This window comes from Myotis daubentonii, chromosome 18 (assembly GCF_963259705.1).
Source record: "Myotis daubentonii chromosome 18, mMyoDau2.1, whole genome shotgun sequence".
In the NCBI taxonomy this organism is placed as follows: Eukaryota; Metazoa; Chordata; class Mammalia; order Chiroptera; family Vespertilionidae; genus Myotis; species Myotis daubentonii.
Window position 1 is genome coordinate 39,086,593 of NC_081857.1, and position 15,576 is coordinate 39,102,168.

General features: G+C 44.7%; 1 protein-coding gene across 9 annotated transcripts in view; it reads right to left on the bottom strand.

Annotated features, from left to right (window-relative positions):
- Positions 1-14,365, bottom strand: part of GPSM2 (G protein signaling modulator 2) — a 37,239-nt gene extending 22,874 nt beyond the window's left edge. For 2 of the 9 annotated variants that reach the window (XM_059673428.1, XM_059673432.1), the window contains exons 1-2: positions 13,487-13,904; positions 3,472-3,770 (exon numbers count right to left, since the gene is read on the bottom strand). In XM_059673428.1, coding sequence (XP_059529411.1) covers positions 3,472-3,527 — 56 coding nt within the window. In that variant the 5' untranslated portion in view covers positions 3,528-3,770; positions 13,487-13,904. Of the gene's footprint in view, positions 1-3,471; positions 3,771-13,486; positions 13,905-14,039 lie in introns of those variants that run through there. The other 7 variants (XM_059673427.1, XM_059673426.1, XM_059673430.1 and 4 more) reach the window with 6 other exon arrangements.
- Between the last annotated feature and the right edge of the window lie 1,211 nt (positions 14,366-15,576).

The window sequence follows — 15,576 nt, forward strand, 5'->3', positions numbered from 1 at the left end:
GGGTACTGGTTAAAGAGTGCCCTGCCACCAATCAGTGGGATACTGATGACAGCCCCTACTTCAGGGGGAGGGTCCCACACAGCACACCAGCAGCTCAGGGCCAGGAGGCTGCTGACCGGGAGGCAGGGAGAAGGCAGAACCAGGCAGAACGGAAAAATGAGAAGCTCATCACGGTGTCCACATAAAACAGAGAAGCACCTCCTCAGATCAGTGTCTTCACCACAAATACTGCCCTCCTGAGCTTAACCGTGCACAGCGTTACACTGAGCTGTCTGTCCAGACGCCGGTGCAGTGAACACAACCTGGCTAAGGGCAGAGTGGTGTCATACGAGCTACGTTTTTAAAAAGTGTTTTGCATGATTCCCGTTGGAAACAGCGACAGCACCTGGCTGTGCGGCTGCCCTTGAGGTCCACGGAGTGAGCGCCCCGGGAAGGCACTTCAGTCCCTGCGCCTGAAAGCGAGACCCAGACAAGCCTCTGGTTCATTCCCAGACACGTTATGGCTCGTGTCTCTTACTAGAAAGAAGCCAATATTCTGGCAAAATCTCCAAGACTTCAATGAACTATATCTCAGTGCAAAACAGTCAAGGCAGGTGGGTTTGTAAATATTTTAGAAGATCATTAAATAGTAACAGAGAAAGTAATTTCATATCCTCTCGGTCTCTGCGAGAGAATAGAATTACTTCCTTTGTTTACCAGTTGGGTTGAAAACAAAGAAAACACCCAGAGTAGAAGGCAAACCAGAAAAACTCCCCGTTGAAACCCATCCCACAGTTTCCTTTGTTCTTCCCCACGCCCTGCCTAATAACCATAAATAATCGGAAATGTTCTCACTTTTGCTGACTGACCACGACAGCTATAAGTCCTCATTTTCTGCACAACCTCACATTTTCATTTTTCCATTTTAATATTATTTTTAACTTTCCTTCCATGCTAGGTTTTTTCTCTACCTCCTTAATTTTGGTTTCTTGAGTTCATAGTACATCAACGAAAGCAAAGAGGTTAGATCACTGATGCTGCCTCATTTTAGAAGATTTAAGGCGGATTATGTCCAAGTCTGACTCTCTCTGCAAGGGGCTCACACACTATTTAAGAAGAAAGACTCAGGACTTGAGACTCAAAGCCAGCCTCTGTGGTTGTCGCGTCTCCAGACCTCAGCTCCGCCCCGTGTGTGCTCACTGGGCACCCACATTTTCCATGGCCAGTCCTGGCTTGGCCCCACAATTTCCATCCATTTATTTTGCCACATATATCTAGTTATCTAGTTTATTTTGTAGAAGGGAAAAGCAGTGCAAAATCATCTTGATTTACATTCTGATTGTAACTTCGTTTTAAAAGTGCTTTTACTACATATTATATCAAATTCAGTTCTCAAAATAACCCTCTGAGCTATCACAGAGGGGAACCGCCAGACAGTGCAAGTGACCGTCTCAGGCTCACTCAGAGGCAAAGCTGAGAAATGAAATCCATCTGTCTCCGAATCCAGCTCTTCCCACTACTTCACGTCACCACAAACTATTCTCAGAAAACAATTTTATTTACTTATTTTCACTTAAAAAAACCCGCACCCGAGGATGTGCTTTTATTCATTAGCGTGAAGGGGCACACCGCTCTTGGGAGCCTTTAGCAAGACGGATAAGCATCTCACTAGGTCCACCTGATGGTTGTGTCCAATGAAGTTCAATGGACATTCCATGCGAGGCATGGCTGCCCTAAGGGAGCGAATGGCCAAACAAGGAGTGGCCAGGGAGGAGGACACCGACATGTTTATGTGAGCAGACACCTGCGTGTTGCCACATGGTGCTGACAGACGCACGGGAGCACAGAGAGGGGCAGCGGTTTCCAGGAGGAGAGATCTCTGAGCCGGCTCTTAGCTGCTGGCGTGGAGCAGCACCACGCACGCGGGGAACAGAGCTCAGAGCGCAAGGTGAGGCCTGGAAGTCAGGATGCAGGGACGGGCAGAGGCAGACAACGGAAGACCCGCGGTCCATGTAAGCTCGCTCTGCCTGCAGGGACGAGGAGCCAGCTAGGGATTAGCTCTGTGGATCAGACTGAGGCCTCAGGGCCGATTTAAAGGATGGACTCCAAGAGGATGAGAATGCGGGTCTAGAGGAAGGACGAAGGGGGACGACGACAGCAGTGGGGGCGAGGGGAGCGGGTCCGGATGGGTACATGAATCTGAGCAACACAGGAGGTAAACTGGCAAGTCTCCACACTGGATACAGCGCCGGAGGAGGTTTCTGGAACTATGCCCCAAATGGTGGAATGAGGGCAATCCCTGTATTAAAAGCTTATTTTAATCATGTTGAATACCTTCCGTTTTCTCTTATTTGAAACTTTTTTATTTTTAGTAAAGATGCCCTCCCCTTACCTGTACAAACTCCCTCGCCCCACGCCCTAGCGTGAACCATCCGCCCCAGGACAGCCCCCTCATCCCCCGCCGCCGCCACCTAAACGTGTGTTAACACAGCAGAGACCTTCACTCCTTAGAGATTTTGAATGTCCATTGCTGAATGTTCTCGTATTTATTTAACATTAACTTGTAACCGTTTCTTTTTCTGTTTTTTGGTTTTTGTTTTTTTTTTAATTTCACTGATTTCAGAAAGAGGAAGGGAGAGAGGGATAGGAACATCAATGATGAGAGAGAATCATTGATCAGCCACCTCCTGCAAGTCTCTAACTAGGGGTTGAGCCCGCAACCCGGGCATGAGCCCTGACCTGGAATCGAACCATAACCTCCTGGTTCATGGGTGGATGCCCACACACTGAGCCACACTTGCTGGGCAACTTGTAACAGTTTTGATAAAGAAGTTATTGGTATCTAATCACCTTACTAAAAATTATGTCTTCCATTCTAATATTTATGTTTGTGTCTATTTTACAGTTTAGTGCAATGACCAGAACTTCCAGAATAAATGTTAATAATGAAGCAGATATTCTTGCTTTGTTTCCAAATGTACAGAAATGTCATTAATATTTTATCACTAAATATTAAACTGGCTATTAGCTTATCATGTTTAGAAAAGTACCCACACATTTCAATGTTAATTCCCATTTTTAAAAAAGCTCATTTAGAACGATCACCATTTAAAATCTGTTAACACAAAATGAGGTCATTCAGCTGACCACATTACAAAATCCATCTTTTACTGCCAAAGATTTAGAAATATTTTTCAATTTTATATTTGCATCATAGAAAAAGTTACAAAAATATAAAGTAACTATTGGTAAACTCTTCCACAGAACAACAGAAAACAAACTATATAGTATATAATTGGTCTCTACACCATTTTCCTATAGAAAGGAAATAAAAGCTTACAACCACCACAACAAAAGAAAACGTTGTTTATAGGAGATACTAACTATGGCTGGTATATTTTGAATATTTTCAAAGTTAAATCTGAAATGATCAGAGTTAAATACATATTTAAATAAGGATGAAAAACCACCCAGTAAGAAAGCAGCTCTTACCTGTAACGAACATGAAAAGAATGGTCTTCCCTCATGCTCACCAAACTCTCCTCCATCGAGGCATATTACAAGCTGCGTACAATAGGAAACTATCTTATTCTGGGCCAATCGTCCTGTGCGAGGTAGACAAGCTGCACAAAGTGTCCGGTTAGCAGAGGAACGAACTGGCGTTAACGCATGCTAAGCTGCTGCTTCTTCTTTATTAACAGTGAAAGGAGGTCAGTGTCAGGCAGCTTAAGGTTCACTGGGCCCCAAATCCTGGCATCTCTGGCCCTTTCAGCAGCACTTCAGCAACATTTCTGCAAAAGGAATACAAACGCTTTGCTTGAAGTCCTGTTTTCAGAGAGTAACCTGAAGTGATCCCAAGCTGGGCCTAGTCACACAGCACAAGGCGCAGTCGCCCTCTGAGAGAGTGAGAGAGAGAGAGAGAGAGAGAGAGAGAGAGAGAGAAGAGAGCCGAGCCTGACTGTTGCCAGGAGCCTCTAAGTAAGGGTGCACATGAGGCTTATTTCAGAGCTATTCTCAAGTTCAATTTTAAACTGGCTTGAAATACAATTTTATGTCATATTTTCTTTTATAAACAAGTATAGAATATGTACATTATCTAAAAACAAAAGTATGATATTTTAAGCTTTTAAAAACCACTATTAACAAGTAAAATGAAAATTCAATAATTACTAGTATTTGAACAAATTAATTCTAAACTCTGCAAATTTCTTTCTTCAAAGAAGATATTTGTGCTGACATTTAGGCTATACTTGTATTCATTTGCCCTCAAAGTATATTGTATTTGAACTCATTAAGGCCTTTAAAATGTTTTGATTACTATTGAGTAGGTACAAAGAAACTTAGGAACTATGTGTATGGTAGGATGACCCAATGAACACTTCTATACCACCACCACCCGGGCCAAGACACAGAACATATCACTGCCTTTGAAGTCTCCTGGTACGTCAATCTAATCCATCATATTTCTTTCCCCTCTCAGGTGGTACTGGCATCAAAATGGACACTGAGAGCGATGGGACAGAACAGAGAGCCCAGAAATTAATCCACGCTATCTGCTCAATTAATCTATGACAAAGGAGGCAAGAATATACAGTGGGGAAAGACAGTCTCTTCAATAAATGGTGCTGGGAAAACCAGACAGATGCAAAAGAATAAAACTGGACCAGCTTCTTACACCATATACAAGCATAAACCCAAAACAGATCAGAGACTTAAATTAAGACTCGTAACCCTGAAACTCCTAGAAGAAAACATAGAGGCAGTAAACTCGGTGACATCATTCTGAGTGATATTTGGGGGGAAATGTCTCCTCGGGCAATGAGGCTACATCAAAATAAAAGGTCTTACACAGCAAAGGAAACCATCAACAAAACAAGAAGACAACTTTCTGAAAGGGAGTAGGTATTTGCCAGTGACACATCCAATAAGGGGTTAACATCCAAAAAGATAAGGAACCGCATACAACTTAACCACCAGAAAAACCAAACAACCCGATTTAAAAATGGGCAAAGGAACAGAACAGACATTTCTCCAGAGAGGACACACAGAAGCCAACAGGCATGTGAAAAGATGCTCAACATCACTAATCATCAGAGAGAGAGAATTTTTGTTACTGTTAATCTTCATCCAAGGATATTTTTTCCATCGATTTTTAGAGAGTGGAAGGGAGGGGGAAGACAGACAGAGAGAAACACTGATATGAGAGAGACATATTGATTAGTTGTCTCTCACACACACCCCAATTGAGCTCAGGATCAAGCCTGCAACCGAGGTATGTGCCCTTGACCAGAATCAAACCCAAGACCCTTCAGTCTGCTGGGTGACGCCTCTAACCACTGAGAAAACTGGCTGGGGCAGAGAGATGCAAATTAAAACCGCAATGAGATATCACCTCACACCTGTCAGAATGGCTACCATCAATAAATCAACAAACAGCAAGTGCTGGCGGAGATGTGGAGAAAAGGGAGCCCTCGCACACTGCTGGTGGGAATGCAGACTGATGGAGCCACTATGGAAAACTGTTGATGGGATTGTAAACTGATGCAGCCATGTGGAAAACAGGATGGAGATTCCTAAAATAATTAAAAATAGGGCGGAGCAGGTGGAGGGGTCAGTGGGTAAAAAAGGGCACATCTGTAATACTTTCAGCAATAAAGATGAATTAAAAAAACAAAACTAAAAATAGAACTGCCATATGATCCAACAATTCTACTTCTAGGTATTTAACTGAAGAAATAAAAAACACTAATTTAAAGCCCTAACCGGTTTGGCTCAGTGGATAGAGCGTCAGCCTGCAGACTGAAAAAACACTAATTTAAATATATATGTATGTGTGTGTATGTATGTATATGTATGTATGTGTGTGTATATGTATGTGTGTGTGTGTGTGTGTGTGTGTGTGTGTGTATATATATATATATATATATATATATATATATATACATATATATATATATATATCCTTACGTGCCCTGCAGCATCACTAGTAATAGACAAGATATGGAACCTAGATATCCATCAATAAATGAATGGATAAAGAAGATGTGGTATATATCCACAATGGAATATTATTCAGACATTAAAAACAATAAAATGTTGCCATTTGGGACAACAGGGATGGACCTAGAGGGTATTGTGCTAAGTGAAATAAACTAGAGAAAGACAAATACCACATGATCTCACTTATATGTGTAATCTAAAATAAATAAATAAATGAATAAGCAAAACAAAAACAGACTCATAGAGAAGATGATAGTGGTTACCAAAGAGGATCGAGTAAGGGGATGGGAATTTTAAATAAAAATAATAAAAATTAAAGGAAAAAAGACTTCATAAAGAACCATTTTAAAAATAAAACAAGCAAGAAGACAAGAATGCTATTCACCATTTTACTGGGACAATTTATAATATGGTTTAATTATACTCAAAAGAAGAGTATCCTCAAAAAAATCACTCTTACATTACAATCTCCATAATTAACAGTTCTTATCTTAAAATTACTCATTGAACAAGCAAGCAATTCTTGATTCAATGATTTATGTTGTAAGAACTCTCTGACCAATTTAGTAACAATGTGTTCATTCATCCTCTGCATTGCATCGAGTTAACAAATCCATGTCATACTTTAACACATACTTTATATCTTAGTGCTACATCTATTATATCTATTCGTTTACCAGTTTAATACTAATAAAATGTGCAACAGATATTAAATTATGAATGGTTCATTAGGATAAGAAAATGTAATGACACGACCAGGAAATGGAATGGAAATTAGAGTTTTGAAAGAATATTAACCATCAAGTTTAACCTCCAACCTCTATTCAGATTTAATAACCTGTAATTTGTAAGGAACACATATATCCTTAATAGCATCTCCCAGGTTTTAAAGAACAATGCTCCAAAACCTCACTGCTAACAAAACGGTTAGCTCAAAGCATCTTTTTGTCTGACTGTGGAGAAATGAAGAGAAAGCAATAATCTTTTCCATACCCTAGAAATTGACAGAACCATATAGAAAGATCAACTAGTGCATAACTCTGCCTGCCTCACACGGAATTACCTGACTAGGGAGTCAAAAAGGCAACTCCTGTCCTACAGCCAACTGGACTTCCGGGCACTGTCCAAGGTACACAACCTGCGCAAACAAGTCCTAGGCCTGCTTTACTCCATGACAAGGACATATTTGCAAACTAGGAGATGGGGGAGAAGGGGGTAGCCAGGGGTGAGCAAACTTTTTGACTCGAGGGCCACAATGGGTTCTTAAACTGGACCGGAGGGCCGGAACAAAAGCATGGATGGAGTGTTTGTGTGAACTAATATAAATTCAAAGTAAACATCATTACATAAAAGGGTACAGTCTTTTTTTTTTTTTTTTTTTAGTTTTATTCATTTCAAACGGGCCAGATCCGGCCCGCGGGCCATAGTTTGCCCACAGCTGTCCGGTAGACAGTTACATTATGTCTTTTGTAATACTTTCAACTTATCTAAACTACTTCTGATTCAACTCAAATGCCCATAACTTTTGTTTAGATTCTTTCATTTAAGTACATACTTCTAAAAACTGGAAACACCCATCAGACAAAAAAATATAACTGACTTTTCTTGCCTTTAGGTGAGATCATTTAAATTCGTTTAAACTTCTCTTATCCTAATAATTCCTTCTAAGATACAATACTCAAATTCTCCAAATCCCTTTCAGTTGTAATGTTTCAAGTCAGATAAAGGAACTCTTTTTCAATGAGTGTGGCTAAATATTGAGAATCAAGAATATACAGGGTGTCCCCCCCAAAAAATGTATACACACTTTAACAGCTGAGAACTCACTTAAATTATCACTCCTTTTCAGGTTTAACTGATTTGAAATAATAGAGCCAGACTAAGCTTTAAACAAAGGAAATTTATCCTAAAATGCCCCATGGACATTTTTTATGGGGGATACATAAAAAAATAAAGTTTACAGTATAAAACCAGGAACAGTTGATGAATTGAAGAATCAATACTCAATAAAATGATTCTTGATGTTTACAATCCCATTGCTTTGTGTTATCAGCAGTGCCTGGACCAGAACGGTTACCAGTTTAAAAACAGGCATTGACCAAAAAAAAAAAAAGTATTTGTTTCATTAGATTCTTTTACATTTTGAAAATGAACTGTATGTTAATAAACACGAATTTTATAATTATTCAAGTGTGTACACATTTTTAGGGACACCCCCTATTTTAAAATGAAGTTCTTTTCTATTAGAATTCAGGGTACAGCTTATAGTAACAAATGCACATCATAGTAAGAATCCTATATAATAAAGAGCTAATATGCAAATAGTTGTCATGCCCTCACACCGTCAGGTGGTAATGGCGCAGACACTCAACACTGGGGAGAGAAGAATGGGGACCAGCCAGGCACAAATGAGCTCGTGAGAGAGGAATGGGGACCTGCCAGGCGCAATTGAGCTCGTGAGAGAGTAATGGGGACCAGCCAGGCTGCAGCCCAAGAGAGGGACAAGTCGCCCGCCCCGCAGTCCTGGGCGCTAGCAGCTGCAGCTGCAGGCCAGGCAAAGCCGCATGCCCATGGTCACCTGTGGCTGCGGCAGGCCGGGGAAAAGCCGGCCCAGGTCCTGGGTGCCTGCAGCTGGCCAGAAGGAGGGAAACCCACGTCCTAGGTGCCTGAGACTGGCCAGAGGAGGGAATCCTGGGTCCCGGGTACCAGGTGAGGCAGAGGCAGTTAGGGGCGATCAGGCAGGCAGGCAGAGAGGTTGGGGGCAATCAGGCAGGCAGGAGAGCGGTTAGGAGCCAGGGGTCCCAGATCGCAAGAGGCAATCGGACATCCCCTGAGGGGTCCCAGATTGGAAAAGATGCAGGCTGGGTTGAGACCCCCACTCCATGCACGAATTTCGTGCACCGGGCTTCTAGTAGGGTAATCAAGTAGGATGCTCAGGCTCTGGCTGGTTTGGCTCAGTGGATAGAGGGTCGGCTTGTGGACTGAAGGGTCCCAGGTTTGATTCTGGTCAGGGGCACATGCTTGGGTTGCGGGCTCGATCCCCAGTAGGGGGCATGCAGGAGGCCGCCAATCAATGATTCCTCCTCCTCGTTGATGTTTCTCTCTCTCTCTCCTCTCCCCTCCTCTCTCAATTCAATAAAAATATATTTTAAAATAAATAGATAAGCCCTAACTGGTTTGGCTCAGTGGATAGAGCATCCACCTCCAGACTGAAGGGTCCCAGGTTCGATTCCGGTCAAGGGCATGTACCTTGGTTGCGGGCACATCCCCAGTAGGGGGTGTGCAGGAGGCCGCTGATCTATGTTTCTCTCTCATTGATGTTTCTAACTCTCTATACCTCTCTCTCTCTGTAAAAAATCAATAAAAATATTTTTAATAAATAAATAAATAAAATAAAGTAGGATGCCCAAATACCCACTTCTGAATTAACTCAAGTAACTACCCTAGCAGACTGGTTATTTTCTGTCAACTTAAGTATCTATAAATAGACTTACTTTTAGATGAACTAAAATATGGCCTGTTGCAGAATCCAAATTTCTATTTCTAGTTACATTTTATCTGAAAGATAGAGTGGAAACGAGATGACAAGTATAAGGAACAGCCCGTGCAAAATCCAGAGCAGGAAGGTAAAAGCAGGAAGTTTACACAGAGAAATGTGAGAAGACACAGGAAAAAGCACGGGGTAGTAAGCAAAGTCCAACAAGGAGAAAGTTCAGACGTGGTCTCAGTGTGGAGGCGACAAGAAGCCAGTTAAAGGCAAGAAGTATTCTGACATCAGAATACATGACTGATGTGGGAAATTATGTCGGAAGAAAGTCAGGTCAGGTCCGAGAACGGCTGGTACTTGGTTCTGTCGTCAGCTCAGAGCACCTGGAGAAAAGGGACGCAGTGCCATTGGGATGTGAGAGGCAAAGGCAAGCAGTAGCAGAGAGCTTACAAGATTTCCAATTGTGATCACAGACAATAAGAAGCTAACGGAGTTTATCACTAGTTTAGTTCATCACGAAACCAGTATTACAAGAAATGTTAAAGGAACTTCTTTAAGAATAGATAAGAAATATGAATAAGAAAATATAGGAGCGCAGCCAGCATAGCTTAGTGGTTGAGTGTCATCCTGTGAACTTGGAGGCCGAGGTTCGATTCCCAGCCAGGGCACATGCTGGGGTTGTGGGCTCCATCCCCAGTGGAGGGCGTGCAGGAGGCAGCCAATAAATGATTCTCTCTCATCATTGGTATTTCTCTCTCTCTTCCTTTTTGAAATCAATAAAAATATATTTTAAAACATATATAGGAAAGAAGAAAATTCTCACAGACAAAGGCAAACACTTAGTAAAAGCAGTGGATCAACCAATTCTAAAGCTAGAACAGAGGGTTATAGGTCAACACTCAGCCACTGAGCCACGCAGGCCGGGCAGGAAAGAGATTTCTAGTTAATTATTATAAACACAAAATTCTATGGATACATAGAAGTATTATAATATCAAGGTTATAAAAGACGCAAAGACGACTTTAACAAAAGATACTCTACGCTTTAATCAATGCCAATTACATGTCCAGTGCTTCCCAAGTGGCTTCTGAGGTTACAGGAGATCACAAGAAAATGTCTGCAATCCACAAACATTGGCCATTCACACTAAGCCCAACTTCTAAAAAAACAACAACAAACACACACAAAAAAAACCCTACATATATGCTGTCCTTACCCTTTTTGATCTGTATGTCCTGTATGTAATTGTTTGTTTATAAATATAAATTTATTTGTTTTTATCTTTTTAGGGCCCACACAAATTACCAGACAAACATGAGGCAATTAATAGAAGTTCAAAGAAGTAAAATTTTAAAAAGTCTTATGAATACATGACCGAACCAGAAAAAGAGAAACACTTATTAGTAAACAATGGGGAGAACACAACTTTAGAAAAATTGGTTATCAAGTCACCAGAGCATATGGCCCACAGCCACTTACTACTACCCATGCTGGTCAGCCATCAGCTTAAATCAATTATTAAAATGCATATGTGAACAACTCAACAGTGAAGTAGAAAAGTGGTCCTTTCAACTGAGCATTGTTCTTAAGTTAATAAGTGACAATAAATCAGTTCTCTTAACAGGACTTGAACAAAGCAAAACTGCTTTCAAATACATTTTTAAGCAGAAATAAATCCCAAGTGCTTAAATGGGATCCCTAAAGAGTTTGAATTTAGAATTTTTCACAGGAAAATATAACTCTCTTCTCCTCCCAAATGTTATACCTTTCTCTGCAAAAATGATTCTATTCAACTCAGTAATGTCATGAGGTGATATGGGAAGACTAATTCTGAGTAAAAAAGGACTAAGGAATGCTTTTTGGAAGAAATAAAATCTGTACTGCACCTTGAAGGAGGACAGGCCTTTTTAGGAAAATAGAGGAAATGGCTCCAAAAAAGCCAGGAGGAGGGAACACAGAATGTGTCCCAGGACAAGCCCTTTGGATTAGGCTCAGGGCAAGAGAAGTCAGAGAAGGTACCAAATTATGAGGGACTCTGACTATGTCTGTGGCTGACGCACATGTTTGGCCTTGCATTTACATAATGGGGAACCTTATCATTTTTTCAGCAAAGGAATAGCAAAGCTGGATTTGTGTGAGGACGATAACCTGGCAGCAACATACAGGGCAGGGCAGGGAGACAGGCAAAGACACTGTAAAGCCCTAGCCGGTTTGGCTCAGTGGGTAGAGCATCAGCCTGCAGACTGATGGGTCCGGTCAATTCCAGTGGAGGGCACATGCCTGGGTTTGCTGGCTCGATCCCCAGTAGGGGGCGTGCAGGAGGCAGCCGATCAATGATTCTCTCTCATCATTGATGTTTATATATCTCTCCCTCTCCCTTCCTCCCTGAAATCAATCAAAACAAAAAATAATTAAAAAGACACTGCAAAAACTCCAGAAGCAAAAATCTTTGCACATAATTGATATCCCACAAACTTTTTTTTCACTTCTTGCCTGGGAAGAACTATAAAGCAGCAAAGAATCCTATAATATTGAGAAAACAATACTTTAACATATTTCGTCTCCACAGTAAAGAGTGCATTCATATTCATGTAAATAACTCAGGAAAAACTTATATTTTTTTTACTCTTTTTATAAAGATGATTAAGTGCTCGCTTTGGCAGCACATACATAAAAATGATTAAAAGGGATACTGAAAATTTTATGTGGTGTATAAGGTATTGAAAAAAAAAGAAAGCAGTTCTAAAAAAAAAAAAAAAAAAGGATAGAAGATTTCTGCCCAGTTCACAACAAAGCACAGCACTTGCAGGCATCAAACGGGACTCTGTCCCTCAGATGGGATCCAGAGACAATGCAGCCTGTGGGGGGCCAGGCCTGGTCCGACCCCAGCAGTGACTTAGTCGTTTCAAGGCCTTAAGCTGGTTGGACCCTCAGAGGAGGTTTGGGCATAAAGATACTCAGGCAACATGTGTTGTGATGAGACAGGATTTGTTAAGCACCTAACCCAGGGCCTGGCTCTGGTACTTAATAAAAGTACTCGATCGAGTACAGTAGCAATAATCGGAATAGTTACTGTTACTTACTATTAATGTTATTTAAAAAGGACACGGCCACTAGACTAGGTTTAGAATAGTCTAAATCTGTGGCAGGTTTTCGATTTTGAAATTCCTGAGAACTAATTACAAAATTTCATCTTTTCAGTAAATCTTAGAAATGCTTTATGCTTAAGAACAAGGCCATTGTAAAAAGGCTATATCCTATCTTTGCTGCCATTAGCCTGGTACCAAGTCTGAGATTTATGTTACAATATAACATGTGCAGCACCGAATGCTGATTAAATAACAGAAGAAAACACAACCGCAGGTCTGGCCGAAGAGGGCTTGGAACGGTTCTCAACCTGTGGGTCGCGACCCCTTTGGCGGTGGAACGAACCTTTCAGAGGGGTCGCCTAAGACCATCCTGCATATCAGATATTTACATGACGATTCATAACAGTAGCAACATGACAGTTGTGAAGTAGCAACGAAAATAATTTTATGGTTGGGTTACAACATGAGGAACTGTGTTTAAAGGGCCAGAAGGTTGAGAACCACTGGAGGGGGAAACGCCACGACCACAGTGTCCCAGGACTTGCACTTTGTATCCGCTCCCGTCCGCGTGTGAACAACAGCCGGAGAGCTCGCCGGGGCCGGGGAGGGTGTGGAGGCGCAGGTGGGACTCGGGTCCCCACTCCCCGGCCCCCACTCCATACACGGGCCACCAGCAGCGACCTTCCCCGCGTGTAGCCGACTCGATTCTGAACCATCAACCCACGCTGCTTCCCGCAGAGGGACAAGCAGGCCTGGGCGTCAGCATCGGGGGCAGCGCCCCGGCGGTTACCGGCCTAACCCTTCCCCTCGGCGGCCGCTTGCGCTCGGCTCGGGGCGAGCTGACCCCCTCTCCCGGCGTCTCCTCCACCCGCGGACGGAGGGCGAGCCCGGGGCCCCCTCCGCCTGCCTCTCCGCGGGGGAAATTACGCACCGAGGCAGCACGTCCGTCCTCACGCGTTTTCTCCCGCTGATTTCAAACGACCCTGGTCAGACGGATCGAACAAGAAGACGCGGCTGCACCTGTGGCCGCGCCGGGACAGCCCGCGGTTCCCGCCCAGCCCGCGCTGACCGACACTCCGCAGCGATTACCATCGCCAGGGCGGATCGACAGGTGGCGTCGATGAAGGGGGACGCAGGTATCTGACAAACCCACCCGCCGGCGGAGCCCCCGCCCGGCTACAGGTGAAGGCAACCGGCCGGGGTGCGATTCCCGGGGCTCACACTCGGACTAGGCGAGGACGCACTGCACCCCGTTCCACTTTTTATCTTAAAACATCGCCGAACGCAACTGTCACGCTTTACTCGCACTTTAAAGTCTCCAAGACCGCAGCGGGCTGTCGTCCCGGGGTCCCCGCGGTCCGCCCCGAACAAAGACGGTCGCCCCGACCCGGACTCCGGGCCCCGGACCCAGAACCCGCCGCCCGCACACACACCCCGGGCCACCTCCCTCCGCGGGTCGCCCTCAGACGCCCCTCGCCACTCACCTCCCGCGGGCCGTCGAGTCGGGAGAGCGCGGAGAACGCGGCGCTGCAACAGCGGACGCCTCGGGCGACTGACGGGTGGCGTCCCCTCCCCCGGGCCGGTCGCCGCGCCGCGGGAACCAGACCAGACAGGGGCAGCTCCGCCGGCCGGCGCGCGCCCCCCGCCCCGGGCCCCGCCCCCGACCGGTCACGTGAGCCAGAGCTCCCAGGGCTCCCCTCGCCGCCCCGCTGGTCTCACGCCGCCTGGGGGTCTCGCAGCGCCGCCCGCCCCTCCCGCTCCCTCTGCGCCTGCGCCGAGCGCCAGGCGCTCCCATTCAAACCGACAACGCCCCGCGTCTTTCGGACCAGCCAATGGCAGGCCGGGGGCGGGCGGGGGCGTGGCTGGCGTGTCGGAGCCGAACTGGGGAGAGAAGAGGGGACAGGGGAGGAGGAGAGGGGAAACGGGGGAGGGGGGGAGGGGGCCCTTCCCGCTCCGGGACCTGTCCGCGGCCACAGGCGAAGTTGCTTTCCTGTTTCTTCTTCCAACACGAATGGGTGGGCGGAGCGACAAGCATCGCCCTGGAAGCGCTGAGCGGGTCCGGCCAGACCCCTGAACGATGGGAGCCCCACGCCAGTGCCCCGGCCCCAGGCTCGCCCAGGCCCGAGGGCGAGCACCCGGCGGGCTCCGCGGGTTAAGTCAGGGGCTCGGTGCGGGGACGGGGCCGTGGGGGGACCAGGCGGCTCAGTGCTGGGGGCGCTCCGGGTCCTGAACAAGCAAACTCCGCGGCTCCCGGGACCCGGCGGCAGCTTTCCTGGGTTACAGGCCGCCACGCTCCAAGTAGCCGGGAAGGAGAGCTTCCTCCCATGCACTTCCTCTCCAGAGCAAGTTATTTTTTTTAATAAAGGTCTGTTTGTTCTCCTTCATAAAAATACCAAGACTTACAGTTTCTCCGGCCAAAGAATCTATTTCTCATACATTTCTCCACCGAAATGACATTTAAATGTTCCTACTGCTTAAGGATCTGTTAAAGAAACCCCAGTTTCAGTGTCTCTTTGAATATGGTCAGAACCACCGATCCAAACACCATTTCTCTTTTTAGGAACGCCTGATGGCAAATAGGTTAAAACAGCAGCTTTGGCATCAAACTACCATTTACTGGCTGGCTGACCATGAACAAGTCGTCACCTTTCCTCTTTAGCCTCAACTGCAAAACACAAATAATAAATCTTTCCGTGGGGTGGCTGCTCAATAAAGGGTACCTATTATTATTATCAACAACTACTTAAATATCAGGCACAGAATGAGCTGACTGCGCTGTCTCGAAGGCAGATAAGATTCCTTCTTACTCATAAGTTCTTCTCTGCCTGCTGATCCGAAAGCCACGAAGGAAGTGCATTCTATCAGGTTGAGCATGTCCCGGTAAACCATGACTCGCCACTTGCAAGTCTTCTCAAATGCATGGGCTTTCTATCACTCATATTAGTTATCTCCATCTCAAGTTGAATTATCTTTTAAATGATGTCTTTAAAGGTGCAAATCAGATCATGTCAATCTCCTACT